Here is a 17,007-nt window from a genome sequence, read left to right as displayed (position 1 = left end):
TGAATGCATTTTAATTTATAATTCCGTATTATTATTTTTATATTGTGTAATATAAATATAATTTTTGAGAGGATGTTACTATTTTTTAAAAATACTTAAGTACAGTTTAAAGTAAAACATTTTTTTTTACTTTCATTCAATTATGTTTTTGGCCAGATACTTGTATTTTTAATTGAGGAAAATTTGATATATCGATATATTTTAGCGTTTTGATTATGCTTAATATTAATTCTTACTCATTTTATATTTATATATATATATATAATTTTCTATTAATACTTTTATATTGTGTGTTATAAATATGATTTTTGAAAGGATCTTACTATTTTTTTTTAAATACTTAAGCACAGTTTAAAGTTGTATTTTTTTTTTTACCTTCATTAAAGTATGTTTTTGGCCAGATACTTGTATTTTAAAATTTTTATTAAATCAATTTTTACCAAAATTTATATATATATATATATATATATATATATATATATATATATAGGTTATTTGTTCAATACTTAAGAACATTTTAAAGGTGTACTTTTTAATTTTTTATTTTTGACCAGATATTTGCACTTTTAATGAAGTTAAAAAAAAAAAAAAAAAAAAAAAAATATATATATATATATCTATATCAGCTTTTTCAAATATGAATTGTAAACATTATTAATCCATTTTAATATGTTTTATTTTAAATAAAATGTTTTATTTCAATTTATTATTTACATTATTAAATATACATTTTAAGAGTTTTAAGTTACATTGTACTAAATTGTACTTTTTTGTTTTGCTTTTACTCAAGTATGTTTTTGTCCATATACTAATACTTTATATTATTATATGTATATTCAATATATTATTTTTATATTGTGCAATATTTATATTACTAAACATTAATTTTTGAGAGGTTACTTTTTTTAAATACTTAAATACTTAAGGTGTACTTTTTACTTTCACTTTTTTGGCCAGATATTTGCACTTTTAATTAATTGTATTAAAGTGTAAATGCATATATTAATATATTTCAGCTGTTTAAAAATATTAATTATTAACAATATTAATAAATTGTAAATATTTTTGAGAATTTAAAGAGGTTACTTTTTTTAATGTTTAAGTACACTTTTAAATTGTATTTGTTTTTGTTATATTTTCTGGCATATTTTTGTCCAGATAATTGCATTTTAAATGAAGTGAAATAGTCAGCGGCTGTCAGCACATTTACTCAAGAGTAGAGCACTTCGCCAGCAACGCCAAGGTCAGGGGTTCGATTCTGAGTTGAATGCAGTGGATTTGGATTAAGACGGCGCTGGTGTTTTCTGTCTGTGTGTGTGACTCAAGCGGCTCGTCATCCGTCTGCAGTGGAAGTGGTTTGATGTTTGTCAGGCTCTATTTTAAGTGTGTTGTGATTCTTCAGCAGGGTCTCAGAGTCGCTGCATTGCGTTTCTGCAGGTCATTTTCCAACCGCAGACGCTGCTTTGCCAGCGACGGCTTTAAAGTCAGTAGTTGACCATAAACCTCATTATGCTCTCGCTCACATTGGGGGCAGTAGTAGGGTTTTTTGAGATCTTCATGCAGTGAATCACAGACGTCAGGCCTCATGGATGTCTCTGTGTTCTTGATGGATTGAATCCTGACAGACTGCTCTATGTGACGTTCATCTGATGCTCATGCTGAGACCAGCGCTGTTTTCCTGCCGTTGTCTCGAAAGCTGAAGTCTGTTGATCTCTGCGGTCGACAAACAATCGGGAGTTTTGCAAAGCGGAAAATGGAAGGAGAGTTCGATGCTTGCAAAATAAGAGCAGCATGCAGATGCGTGTGTGGTTTGACGTGTTTTACTTTGGAACACACTCATGTGCGTCACTGTCTGCATGCACCGTTATATGGATGACTTGTGATTCAAGTGAAAATTAATAGAGAAATTTAGTGATTCATTTGATTAACAGCTGAGATACTGAACGTTCGACATGATGCGTGATGGAAAGACATGCTGTAGCACATTCCTGGTTGCTAAGGTGTTCTGGGTGGTTGCCAGGTGCAACATTTTTACATTTTAAAATAATTAAGTTTACTAAATAATTTTTTTTTGTTTTATTAAACATTTTACTAAGTTTTTTTTATTGGTCTAAAAAAAATATTTGATATTGTTATGATTTTATTCAAATTATTCATTTCAGTTGTACATACCTTGTAAGTGTTGGTGGTTTTATTTTAATATTTAGATTTATTTGTAAATATTAATATTAATACATTTTGATATTTTTATTTGTAAAAAAAGTTATTTTATTTTATATCATGTTATTTATATTTTTAAATATGATTTACGGGGTTACTTTTATATTTTTATTGTTTAAGTACTAACTAATTGAAAATTTTACTTTTTAGTATGTTTTTTTAATTGATCTTTATTTAAAAATATTTATTTATTTTAATTTTTTATGATTTATTAAAATTATTTATTTTATTCATTATTATTATTCATTATATATTATATATTTTTAAAATTATTATTATTATTATTATTATTGTTTAAAGGTGGACTTTTTTTACTTTCACTGTATTTGGCCAGATATTTGCACTTTTAATCAAGTAAATCTGTATATTAATATATTCAGCTTTTTAAAATATTATTAATAATATTAATACATTTTGATATTTTTATTTTAAATAATTTATTTTATTTTTTGTTGGGCTATTTAAATTGTTGAATATGAATTTTTAATGCTTAATCACTATTTTAAATGACTTAAAAATACTTTAAGTATTTTTTATTGGTCTTTAATTTTAAAATATTTGTTTACATTTTTATGATTTTATTATAATTATTTCTTTCACTTTTACGTTTTTAGTAAGTGCAGGTGGTTTATTTTAATGTTATTGATTATTATTTTAATGTGAATTTAAGTATTTTTTTATTTTATTTATTCATTTTAGTTTTACATGTTTGTAATTAAATGTTTCTGTATTGCATTTAATATGAATGCATTTTAATTTATAATTTTCAATTAATATAGATTTATTTATTCATTTATATATTTTATGTTGTGTGTTAGTTAAATGTGAGGCTACTTTTAGAGTTTTAATGTTTATAGACAAATTGAAAAGTTTACTTTTTTAGTCTTTATTTTAAAATATTTATTTTACATTTTAATGATTTTATTACAATTATCCATTTCAGTATTAAGTGTTGGTGGATTTTTATTTTAAGTATGTTTTTATCATTTAAGTAATAAAAAAAAATATTATTTATTCATTGTAATTTTACATGTTTGTAATTAAGTGTTTTATTTTGAACCAACTCGCATGCAACCTACAAGCAAAAGAAATGCACAAATGTAACAATACACACCTAGTTTATTTTTGTCTTCTGTTCTTCCGCAACCCCACAGCTGAACCACGCACCTGGAGAAGCTTTCATTCGGCCTGATCTTAGGTGTTAGAAAGCTTCATATCTTTCAATATCCACTGATTCTGGTGCATTTGCAGCGCTGGTGCTGTTAGATTGAGCTGCTGCACTTGACACAGTTTGCATCGTGTTCTTCTTTCTCGGTGAGAGCAGGTTATAGAGCAGGGCATTAGAGGAACTGCTCTACGTTGCTTTCAGTTGCTTCTTAAAACAGAAGTTTCTGGGTCATTTTCGGAGAACCGCACTCGGGCGTCATTCTACCAACTTGCGGTGTCCCACAGGGCTCTGTTTTGGTCCTGGATTGCTTTTCTGCATATGCTGCCCTTCACTTCTAGTTCTGCAAAGCAGCGCTTGTGTGATCATAGTTATATGAATGATGCACAAATTCATCATACTTGAAGACCAGGTCATATGGTTTTTAAGGGTCCTACAGCAGGTTTAAATGCATGCAAGATCATGCAAGGAAAACATTGCACTTTTTTGATTAACTACTGCATACTGTTTACATTGAAGGATATCTGTGTTATAAATGGCAAAAAAAATACATTTTTCAAAAACCCAAATGACCTGCTCTTTAACAGAAACATATTTGTAAGTCAAAAATGTTGAAATAATTTTACAATGTAAATCAGCTGTGTTCTATGTGAATATCTGTTAGAATGTAATTTATTTGTGTGATCAAAGCTGAATTTTCTCCCATGATTCCAGTGGTCCGTGTGCTGGACAGTAGCTCTAATGCCGCTGTAGTTTCATCTTCATCTTCATCATCATCACAGCAGGGTGTCCTTCATCTGTGTGTTCCTCACGGGCTGTTCTCTCGTCTGAATGTGTTTAATCACTGTTCTCCAAACTTGTTCAGCTGTGTGAGAAAATCACTGTGAATGAAGACAACCAGACAGTAGCGCGCTGTTCTGAGAAGGGCTTTAGTGAGTCACTAGATGAAGAACATCATCAAGACAAACTTTAGGTTGAACTTTTAGTTTATAAACATAGATTAGATGATGAGGATGTTGCTAGCATGATATACATGTTGCTTAGCACGATTAGCATGTTGCTAGCATGTTGCTTAGCACGGTTAACATGTTGCTTAGCATGATTAGCAAGTTACTAGCATGATTAGCATGTTGCTTAGCACGGTTAGCATGTTGCTTAGCATGATTAGCAAGTTACTAGCATGATTAGCATGTTGCTAGCATGTTGGTTAGCATGTTGCTTAGCATGATTAGCAAGTTACTAGCATGATTAGCATGTTGCTAGCATGTTGGTTAGCATGTTGCTTAGCATGATTAGCAAGTTACTAGCATGATTAGCATGTTGCTAGCATGTTGCTTAGCACGGTTAGCATGTTGCTTAGCATGATTAGCAAGTTACTAGCATGATTAGCATTTTGCTAGCATGTTGCTTAGCATGGTTAACATGTTGCTTAGCATGATTAGCAAGTTACTAGCATGATTAGCATGTTGCTAGCATGTTGCTTAGCACGGTTAACATGTTGCTTAGCATGATTAGCAAGTTACTAGCACGGTTAGCATGTTGCTTAGCACGGTTAGCATGTTGCTTAGCATGATTAGCAAGTTACTAGCATGATTAGCATGTTGCTAGTATGTTGCTTAGCATGGTTAGCATGTTGCTTAGCATGATTAGCAAGTTACTAGCATGATTAGCATGTTGCTAGCATGTTGCTTAGCATGATTAGCAAGTTACTAGCAAGATTAGCATGTTACTAGCCAGCAAGTTGTTATCATGTTAACATGATTAACATGTAGCTAGCATGTTGTTTAGCATTATTAGCAGGTAAATAGCATGATTAGCATGTTGTTAGCTTGTTTCTTACATGAATAACAAGGTATTTACATGATTATCATGTTGTTAGCATGTTTTTGGCATGACTAGCATGTTCCTAGTATGATTGCCATTTTGTTAGCATGTTTGTAGCATGATTAGCATGTTGCAAGTCTGTTTCTAGCATGATTAGAATGTTATTAGCATGTTGCTAGTATGTTTCTAGCATGACTAAGTTACTAACATGTTCCTAGCATGTTTGTAGCATTGTTAGCATGTTACTAGCATGTTGTTAGCATGATTACAGCATGTTATAGCATGTTGCTAGCTTGTTTATAACATGATTAGCATGTTGTTAGCATGTTTCTGGCCTGGCTAGCAAGTTACTAGCATGATCCTACCATGATTAACATGTTACTAGCATGATTTGCATGTTGATAGAGTGTTGTTATCATGTTACTATCATTATTAGCATGTTGGTAGTATGTTTCTAGCATGATTACCATGTTTCTTTTATGATCAATCAATTACTAACATGTTAGCATGTTTCTAGTATGATTAGCATATTACTAGCATGTTGTTAGCATGATTAGCAAGTTACGAGCATGATTCACATCGCTAGGCTTGTCTAGTGAGAAAGATAGATAGAAATATTAGAGTGGAAGTTTAAATTTAACATTTTGATTGAGTCTCAAGGGATTGTGGGAGTTTTTTGTCAGTTGGAGTTTGAATTTTGTCAGTTGGAGTTTGAATTTTGTCAGTGTGAGTTTGAATAGTGTTGATCAGTTGAACATTCTCTCAATGGAAGTCTATGGGATTCAGCCCAGTTTTAATCGTCGTTTTTAGGAAAATCAGCAGCTGGAGTCAGATCAGTCTGGAGATCTAGCCTGAGTTTGGAGTTTGGAGAGTTAAAGCTCGAGGAGGAGCAGCAGTCAGAAATATTGAGTAATAATTAAAAATGTTAAGTCTGATTTCAGTTTTTTTTAGTAAATACTATGATAGCAGTTCTGTGCTGTGAAATGTGACTCTGATACAAACATGATCTTACAGTTTTTTGAGTCTTTGTGTTTCAGCTGGTCTCATATTTCTGCAGTTGTTATGTCCTGGAAGCTGCTACTGAATGAATGAATGAATGAATGAATGAATGAAGCTGTTTTTCTCTGTCTGTTTTCAGGACAGCAGCTCTGAGACTCACCGCATCGCTCCGTCTCCAGTGGTTCACGTTCGAGGACTCTGTGAATCTGTGGTGGAGGCCGATCTGGTCGAGGCCTTGGAGAAATTCGGAAACATCTGGTAAAGTGCTGCTTTCATTTCATCTGATTCACCAAAGAGATTCGTTTCAGCAGCTAAAAGATTCATTTAGTGCTCCTCCCTCGTAATGAACCAACAGATAATATTTGACAATTCCTTCATCAACTCATTAGAAGATTTACTGAAGATTTTGTTTATTGTTCAAATTATAAGTGACGCATTGAAATTGATTTCTTACCAAAAGGGAAATTAAGGTTTTCATTTAGCCTAACACTAAAAATAAAGCTTATTACATAATTAATTAATCAAATTGATTTATTTATCAACACTGAGCTGTATATTTTAGTATATTTAGTATATTTCATTTTAGTATCTAGTTTTTATGACTCAATATTAATATTTTGATTAGATTTTATTTGAATTTTAAATTAAAGTTTTAATCATTTTGTTTTTGCCATTTTTGTTAGTTTGTTGTTTTTAAATACGTCTGTATAGTTTTTATATAGTTTGATTTAATTTTTCATTTCGATTTTATTTTTTGAATGAAATGTAGCTTCGTTAAGTTTTTATTTTTATTATTTTTATTACTATTATGGTATATGCTATTATAGTTTTGGTTAAAGTTTTGTTACAATTTTTATAATTTTATTGTGTGTTTTTGTCATTTTTGTTAGCTTTTGTTGTTTTTAAATATGTTTATATAGTTTTATTTCATTTTTTTCTTATTTTGGTACATCAAGTTAAACTGAGAAATTTTGCTTCAGAAAGTTTTTTGTTATTATTATTATTATTACTATTGTTATTACAGTATATACTAATATAGTTTTTTTTAATAATTTAATTTAAATTAGATCTTATTTTAAAATGTTCAGTTTTTTAAATTTAGTAATTTTTTAAAGAATTCTGTTGTGTTTTTGTCATTTTGCTTCAGATAATTATTATTATTACTATGGAATATACCATTTTAGTTTTTGTTAATATTTTGAATTAGATTTTTTTTTAGGAAGTTTATTTTTTTATTTTAAAATTTTGTTTTTCCTTTACATTTTGTAAATTTTTGTAAAAAAAATTAAAATAATTTTGTCGTGTGTTTTTGTCATTTTTTTTTTTCACTTTTATTTTTAGTTATTTCATTTTTTTCGTACATCAAATTTTGCTTCTGAAAGTTTATTATTATTATTATTATTATTATTATTACAGTATTTACTATTATAGTTTTTGTTGATATTTTGAATTAGATTTTACTTTTACGCTTTCAGTTTTCCATTTAAATTTAGTTACACTTTTTGTCATTTGAATAGTTATTGTTTATTCACTAGTTACGTGATGATGATGCCGTTCAAGCGGCAGGCTCTGGTGGAGTTCGAGGAGGTTCAGAGCGCGGACCGCTGCGTGGCGTGTGGCTCTCAGGAGGCGGTGTACATCGCGGGCCAGCAGGCCTACTTCAACTACTCCACCAGCAAACGCATCACGCGGCCCACCAACGCCGACGACCCCAACAGTGGGAACAAAGTGCTGCTGCTGTCCATCCAGAACCCGCTGTACCCCATCACTACGGTAAACCTGCTCTCCTCACTCACTCCGCTCTCCCCACGGGACGCTCTCAACAGCTTATTCTCTTCATCTTTAGGATGTTTTGTACACCGTCTGTAATCCGATCGGCAACGTGCTGCGCATCGTGATCTTCAAGAGGAACGGGATCCAGGCCATGGTGGAATATCCTTCTGATGCTGCTGATGTTCACTGATTCACACTAAGTCTGTTCGTTTTCTTTATTGAGAGACTGGTTTGGAATGATAACTGAATCACAAACTGTTAAACAAAGAACAGTTAGGATTTCAGAGGCTGTAATCAATGGTTTATGCTTCTGTTAAAGCCATTATTTCAACTTATTTTGTAACGAATCAAGCTCAACAGCAGAATTCATGGTGAAAAACTACATTACCCATGATTCTGCAGAGAAATCTCCACCAATCAGAGACCTGAAACAAGCAAATCCCACCAGATTAACTCTATAGCTCCCACTCCCATGAAGCACTGCAAATAATATAAATTCTCTCAAAATATTTGCATATATATTATAATTTGCACAATTTGCTTTATATATATATATATATATATATATATGTGTGTGTGTGTGTGTGTAAGATATACTGTATTTATATATGATTAATATGTAATATAAGTCATATATAAATATGAATGGATATTTACATTTACTTTATTCTAGACTTTATTCTCAAAATATTAAGACTTTATTCTCTAAACATTAAGACTATTCTAAAAATATTAACACCTTATTCTCTAAATATTAACAGTTTATTCTCAGAATATTAACACTTTATTCTTAAAATATTAACACTTTATTCTCTAAACATTAAGACTATTCTCAAAATATTAACACCTTATTCTCTAAATTTTAACACTTTATTCTCAAAATATTAAGACATTATTCTTGAAATATGTTGACTTTATTCTCAAAATATTAACACTTTATTTTCAAAATATTAACACTTTATTCTCGAAATATTAACACTTTATTCTCAAAATATTAACACTGTATTCTCGAAATATTAACACTTTATTCTCAAAATATTAACCCTTTATTCTTAAAATATTAACACTTTATTCTCAAAATATTAACACCTTATTTTCGAGATATTAACACTTTATTCTCAAAATATTAACACTGTATTCTCAGAATATTAAGACTTTATTCTCAAAATATTAAAACTTATTCTCAAAATATTAACACTTTATTCTCAAAATATTAACGCTGGATTCTCAGAATATTAACACTTTATTCTCAGAATATTAACACTTTACTCTTAAAATATTAACACTTTAATTTTAATTTTAGTTTTTAGTTTTAGAAATCTTAGTACGTTAACTGAAATTTATTTCATTTCAAAAAAATATTTTTGTTTTTCATCCTATATTTATATTTTATTTCAAATAATTTGAATGCAAAAATGAAACTGATAATATTTAATAATATAATTAATATAGTATTGAAATTTGTAATATAGAAGTTAATATAGACTTAATATGAATAGATTTATTTAAATGGCAAGTTCTTGGTTCTGTAATCCTATTATAGTATGTTTCTCAAATAAAGATACTGTTATAAATATTAATGAGATTTGACGTAATTATGCCATAAATATGACACGCAATTGAAGTGTTTGTGCAAATAGTTAAACTAGTTTTGATGCAAAAAAACATAAACTACCCTTTAGAAATTTAGAAAGATCTGAAAATGCATTTTTTAATTAGTTTTTTTTAAACAAATGCTTCATGTGTGGAGTTGGTCATATTTATTCCTATATCCCTATACCTCCACATGACCTTCATGGCCTTTCATTAAGATGTTTACTTCGTTTAGATTAAGCTTGTGCTTTTAGATGTACATTCACTCCCCAGACACACATCACACACACGCTCATTAAATATGCATGTATCCCAGCAACACACGGGACAACCGTGTTCCACCGGGAGCTTCAGGGGCCTGTTTGCAAACGTGTCTGAACTCCCATCATCCCCCAGGTGTCTGATGCTGACTTCAACATTCACTGCTGCCATGTGAGAGAGTTTCTATTGCTGAAGTTGTTGTTGTTTTGTGTGTGCTATGGAGTTTTTCCTTGACGGCCGTCACGTTCGAATCCATCCAGAACGCTCAGAAGGCCAAAGCAGCCCTCAACGGGGCCGACATCTACGCCGGCTGCTGCACGCTGAAAATCGAATACGCTCGGGTAAATGTGCAGCGCTCACACACACACTCACACACACACACACACACACACACACACACTCACACACACACAGCGCTGGATCTAACACACATGCAGTGCCGTTGTGCTCTCTCATTCTAGCCCTCACGCCTCAACGTCATCAGAAACGACAACGACAGCTGGGACTACACCAAACCCTTCCTGCTGCGGCGAGGTACGACTTTGTGTGTGTGTGTGTGTGTGTGTGTGTGTGTGTGTGTGTGTGTGCGCGTGTGTTAGTTGCTCTTTAGGAGACTCTCAGGAGTTCTCAGTTAAGTTTAATGATCAGCTTTCTCTCGTGTTGTCAAATCCTGAAATGAAAACAGACGCATGTGAGTTACTTTTTGTCATGCAGCTCAGAGTTTAGTTCAGTTCACATTGCATGTTTAAGTTACTGGATATTGTATGCCTAAATTATACAGTAATAACGTATTTTTTCATGGTGAAACATCAAAGTTTGTTAGGCTGCCACGGACACGCCCTCCAAAGAAAACTCTAGATCTTCGCAATTAAACGTCACAAAGGGCTTTAGATTAGACTGACCAAATTTGGTGTTGATCTGTTTAAATCTCTAGGAGTTGTTTGAATACAATGCCTGAAAATGGCAAAAACGGCATAAAACTTCAGAGAAAATTCAAAATAACAGACTACCTGTTGGGTTTCGGACTTCGTACCGAGGGACTTTTTTGTAGGTATTGGTGTGTTACATGTTTGTACCGAATTTCGTAGATGTATGTGAAACATATCTCGAGGGGCACTTTGTAGAAACTTTTATAAATGGGGCTATCGAGCCATTTTGCCACACCCACTTCTTATTTAAAATAAATACATTTAAATTAAAGCTGCAAGCAGCGTTAGCTTTATGAAAACAGCAAATGGTGGGCAATATGCATTTAAAGTAGTATATATAGAAGGAATATGTCATTTATAGGGTTAGGGTTAGGGCTTGAAAATGCCTGAAAATGGCAAAACGGCACAAAACTTACAGAGAAAATTCAAAATAACAGATTTCCTGTTAGGTTTCGGACTTCGTACCGAGGGACTTTTTTGTAGGTATTGGTGTGTTACATGTGTGTACCGAATTTCATAGATGTATGTGAAACATAGCTCAAGGGACACTTTGTTGAAATTTTTGTAGGTGGCACTATCGAGACATTTTACCACACCCACTTCTGAAACCCATATTAGATGTAAATTTTCACCACTTTTGGCATGTGTGCAAAGTTTAGTGCGAGCATGTTTAGTGTGTTTATTTTGGAACAAAAAGAAAAAGAAGAATATGAGCAATTCGAAATTACTTTCCCACTGTATATTTGTCTTAGAAATTTCCATGTGTTTTTAAGATTTTATAAAATTCCATTACCTTCTAAATATTTTTCTAGTATCTAGTTAAAAATATAGATATACTGTATCATTTTTAAGGCATATGATCTAAAGATATAAAGGCCTAGTTTCATCAACAGGGCTTAGACTAAACCAGGATTAGGTCATAGTTCAATTAGGACATTTAAGTCATTTTTATTAACATGCTTTAGAAAAAACATTACTGGTTACATTACTGAGACAAAACAAGGACACTGATATATTTTAAGATCAGTCAGTGCAAGTTTCTTTTCAGTTGAAACAGCTCAGAATTACATTTTAGTCTAGAACTAGGCTTAAGCCTTGTCTGTGAAACCAGGGGTAAATGTATCAATTGTATTTCTTATGACTACATGTATTTTATTCTTAACATATGGAAAATGTATTCTATTTTAGTTTATCTCAAAGCTTTTGTTGTCTTGTTTTAGATGATGTTCAGTCATCTTGTAAGTGTGCCGAGACCCATGATTGATCTAGATTTCTATAATTAGTGTGAACAGCAACCTAGATCATTTAATGAGAAACACTGGCATTCATATTGAGATCCTTGATGGGATTGCGGATTAGCTGGTTTGAGACCTTGTTGAGATCTAATTGAATCAGATGAGATCAGACATATCTGGTGTGTAATTGTGTGTTTTGGACTCTTTTGGTGTGATTGCAGGTTTTTTAGCTGTGACATCTGATATATGTGACCCTGGACCACAAAACCAGTCATAAGGTTCCTTTTTTGGCCAATATTTGGCTGAGATACAACTATTTGAAAATCTGGAATCTAAGGGGGCAAAAAAATCTAAATATTGAGAAAATCGCTTTTAAAGTTGTTAAATTAAGTTCTTAGAAATGCATATTACTAATAAAAAATTAAGGACTTTTAAGGAAAATATCTTAATGGAACATGATCTTTACTTAATATCCTAATGATTTTTGCCATAAAAGAAATACTTTTGATCCATACAGTGAACTTTTGCCTATTGCTACAAATATACCGGTACTACTTCAGACTGGTTTTGTGCTCCAGGGTCACATATGTGTGTTTTATGCTGAAGAAGCTGAAGGTTTATCTCTTCAGATGTGGGTGTATGAGCTTTAGTGTGATTTACCTGCGGAGATTCACCCTGAGCGTCACGTGTTTCAGCTCAAACTCCCACATCATGTGTGTGCAGGTTTCACCTGTGTGAAGCGGTTGCTAGGGCCATCTGTATGGTTGCTAGGGTGTTGTGGGAGGTTCTTAAAGTGTCTTCCAGGAACAGACGTCTGGAGCTTTAGCGCTTTAGTCACGCGTGTGCGTGTGTTAGCCGGACAGCGGCTCAAACGCGGCATAAACGCGGCATAAACAGTGTTATCAGCGGCGAACAGCAGCGTTCATCCATCGATCGGCTTCAGACTGAAGGGCTGCAGCCCAGCTTTTCTCTGTGCCGCTTCATTATTGACTGCAGATAAGAGCACAAGCTGAACTCACACGCTAATGTAAAGACATTCATCACAGAATATTAATGAACACGCTACAGTAGCTCTGTGTTAAACGTCTCTTCCTCTCTTTATTCTCTCTGTCTGTCTTGCTTTATTCTGGTGCGCTCAGCGTTCTGTACTTTCTGTCAGCATTTTGTAGAATTAGAAATGTGATGGCAGAAACTCAGATCTATGCTGAGCCTGATTGCTCTCAGCTCTAGGTTTAGAGCAAATTATGAATATTAACATGACTTTTTTAAAAAGAGATGGCACAGACCATTATGTTTCATGTGCTCATCAAATTTTGTATAATAAGAAGTCCTCTTTTAGTTAAAAGTAAACATCTATAATACATATTTAAGTCTTTATTTTATTGCACTTTATCTATTTGCGTCTGTAGATAATTTCAGTACATATCTTAAAAAGTTTTTTCCTCCACTTCAGCAGCACTTACATACACCAAACTTAGCAGTTTTATTCCTCTCTATATTCTGAAGGTTTTTACTGAATGGTTTGTAAATATATCATTCATCCGAGTTTTTATAACATTTTATGCCTAAGAACATGGTCAAAACATATTTTTAGTCAAATCTAAAAATCTCCTCAGTAAAAACATTCAGAATATAGATAGGAATAAAACTGTAAAGTTTGGTGTATGTAAGTGCTGCTGAAATGAATGAGAAAACTTTTGAAAATATGTATTGAAATTGAAAATTAAAGACACTAATAGATAAAATGCAATAAGGTGAGACACTACAGACAAAATTATTGTTTTTTTTAGCTTGTTTGTTTAGCACTGGTCAGTTTAAGTTTTATTATTCTTTATATTCTGAATGTTTTTACTGAAGGGTTTGTTCATATATCATTCACCTGAGTTTTTATAGCATTTTATTCCTAAAACATGGTGAAAACATATTTTATCAGTATTTTGATAGTGTTTTCTGATTTAAGGAGTGATAAATAGAAAAATCCATAATCCCTTCAGTAAAATCCTTTCAAAATGTAGATAGGAATAAAACTGCTAAGTTTGGTGTATGTAAGCACTGCTGAAGCGGAGGAAAAATGTTTGAAGATAAGTATTGAATTTAAAATATATAGACACAAATAGATAAATTGCAATAAGGCAAGACACTACAGACAAAACCATTGTCTTTTTTTGTTTGTTTGTTTGTTTGTTTTAGCACTGGTCAGTTTTGAGATTTTGTTCTGCTTTGCTTCCATACCATGTCTTCTTTCAGACTAATGTACAGAGAATATGCCAAATACATATTTAAGTCTTTATTTTATTGCACTTGATCTATTTGTGTCTGTAGATTTCAATTACAATACATATCTTTAAAGAGTTTTTCCTCCACTTCAACAGCACTTATGTACACCAAATTTAGTAGTTTTATTCCTCTCTCTATTCTGAAGGGTTCTACTGAGGGGTTTGTGAATATATCATTCACCTGAGTTTTTATAACATTTTATTTCTAAAACATGATAAAAATGTATTTTTTCGGTCTGTTGACAGTATTTTCTGATTTATGGAGTGACAAAAAAAGAAATCCAAAATCCCTTCAGTAAAATCCTTCAGAATATAGAGAGGAATAAAACTGCTAAGTTTGGTGTATGTAAGTGCTGCTGAAGTGGAGAAAAAACTGATTAAAGATATTGATTATCTTATTTAAAGATACTATTATTTAAAAATATGTATTAAGTGGAATAAAAAACCCCACAAAATTTAACACATTCAAGTGTTTATTTTGTTGTGCTTCATCTATTGTTCAGATTTACTTTCTGTAAATCTATGCAAATTATTGCAGATATTAGTAAATAATTTTATTTATATTTAATTGCAAGCCACATAAAATGTAAGAGAATGTTTTACACTGCAAAAAACGATTTTCTTCCTTAGTGTTTTTGTCTTGTTTTCTAGTATAAATATCTAAAATTATTTTAATCAAGATGTATTTACCTGACTTAAGATATTATGTCTAGTTTTCTGAATAAATAAACTGAATTTTGTTAGTTTTTGCTTAAAACAAGCAAAAATATCTGCCAGTGGGGCAAGAAAAATAATCTTGTTTAGCCTTTGAATTAAGATTATTATTCTTACCCCATTGGCAGATATTTTTGCTTGTTTTAAGCAAAAACTAACAAAATTTTGATGATTTCTTCCAGAAAACAGGACAAAATATCTTAATTTTTAGAAAAATCTTTATATGAATTTTTAGATATTTATATTAGAAAACAAGACAAAAATACTAATTAAGAAAATCATTTTTTGCAGTGTAAGAGTTTCAGGTTGTATTTTGTAGTCATCCAGTCTGATAGCTGAATGCGCAGCTCTTCCGTGTTCATGTCATCTCATCCGTGTGTCGTATTTCTGGTGTCATTATGTGAGGAGGCGCATGTTCTGCTGCTCAGCTGATGGCTGAAGGTCACATTGAGCTGAAATCCCATCAGCCGTTCCAAACGCTCCTCATGTCTGCTTGATTCACATGTGTGTGATCTCTGATGTGCAGTTAGCGTGTTTTCTAGTGGTTCTCTAACTCTGTTTAAGCTGCTTTGCCTATAAAAAGCACATGGGAGTATTTTATCTTCTGAATATTTGATTGTCTGTTTTTCTGCTTCATCTAAAGAGGATTATGTTTGAATCCAACCTAATTTATGAAACCCTGCCTGTCTCTCTCTCTCTCTCTCAGTACAGGAGTGTTTCTGTGATTTTTAATGGCTTTTATTTCCCTCTTTCACCTTTACGAGGCGTCCAACAGCTCTTGTGTTTGGTTTTGTTCAGTTTCATATGAAAGTGAAAGTAATATTGCAAATGGTCTCTAGTCGACTGCTTTTATTTTCAGGCAGAACATGTCAGATTTATATTCGCCTGAAATCAGAGAAAGAAATTGCTTTTACTTTTATGCATTTGGCACATTTACATCGCATTGAATCAGCTTGAACCCATTAGCTTGGTGTCGTGATTGCAGTGCTGTATAGTTTGAGCTACAGACGTACAGAAATACATTTTACATACAGTGAAGGTCTTAAAATAGACTTAAATTTCTTCAAGATGTTTGACAATGACAATGAAGCACATTGAACCTCAAATTCTCATTACAATATGGGTCAAAGACGAAAAAGGGTTTAATAAGTATAATACTGCTTTAAATTGTTGTTATTTTTACAAAAAAAAAATTAAAAAGTTTTCTGTTTAATTTAATTGCATTTCTGTTTTTGTTTTTCTGAGCAAAAAATAAATATCATACATTTTTCCCTACTTTACAGAAGACACCCACTAAAATGTCATTCAGTGTCAATCTTGTCAGGCATATTTACAACAAAAATCAATTTATGACATATTAAAAGACGGATTACTTTCACCCCAAATACTAATTAGTTAAAATTTGCCACTATCCTAGGTTTTGCCCATTTGTCAGTAAGATTTTTTTACTAATTTAAAACTATAAAATGTAATATGCTCCCTCATTCTTTTACATATTTTTATATGTAATATTGTGTTACACTGAATGACAATGTAACATTATTTCAAAATATTTTGACATTTTATTCTACGAAAATCTTAAAAGTAGACACTTTAATAACATTTAATGTGCTTTCTGTGGACATAAAATCACTTTTTGACTTTGACCCATACTTTCTTATGCAAAAAATAAATAAATAATAATAATAATAATAATAATGAAATAAATAATATTTTATTATCAAAATGTTAGTATGTTTTTGGATAGTATTTAATAATGTTTTTTTTATTATTTAAGTACAACAAAGATGATTGAACTACAGAAATTATTTTTGCGTTTTCTTCAAAATTAAAAAAATACAAAAAATTTTTTTAACATGTTTTAAAACATTTGTAGAAAACTGTAGAAAATTTGTTTCTACAACAGTTTTTCCTCAGTGTTTTATTTTGCACACACTGCAAAAAAGCTTATTTTACCATATTTTTGTCTTGTTTCTAGTCAAAATATCTACAAATTTTAAATTAAGATGCATTTACAA

General features: G+C 31.5%; 1 protein-coding gene across 1 annotated transcript in view; it reads left to right on the top strand.

Moving 5' to 3' along the window:
• The window catches only part of LOC141293937 (heterogeneous nuclear ribonucleoprotein L-like), a 49,073-nt gene that overhangs the window by 18,298 nt on the left and 13,768 nt on the right, over positions 1 to 17,007 (top strand). The window contains exons 2-6 of the mRNA XM_073826006.1: positions 6,348 to 6,466; positions 7,744 to 7,981; positions 8,055 to 8,140; positions 10,080 to 10,176; positions 10,297 to 10,369. Of these exons, the coding sequence (XP_073682107.1) occupies positions 6,348 to 6,466; positions 7,744 to 7,981; positions 8,055 to 8,140; positions 10,080 to 10,176; positions 10,297 to 10,369 (613 nt within the window). The remainder of the gene's footprint in view (positions 1 to 6,347; positions 6,467 to 7,743; positions 7,982 to 8,054; positions 8,141 to 10,079; positions 10,177 to 10,296; positions 10,370 to 17,007) is intronic.

The sequence above is a fragment of the Garra rufa genome, chromosome 20 (assembly GCF_049309525.1).
Source record: "Garra rufa chromosome 20, GarRuf1.0, whole genome shotgun sequence".
Lineage (NCBI taxonomy): Eukaryota > Metazoa > Chordata > Actinopteri > Cypriniformes > Cyprinidae > Garra > Garra rufa.
This window is presented reverse-complemented; position numbering and strand designations above follow the sequence as displayed.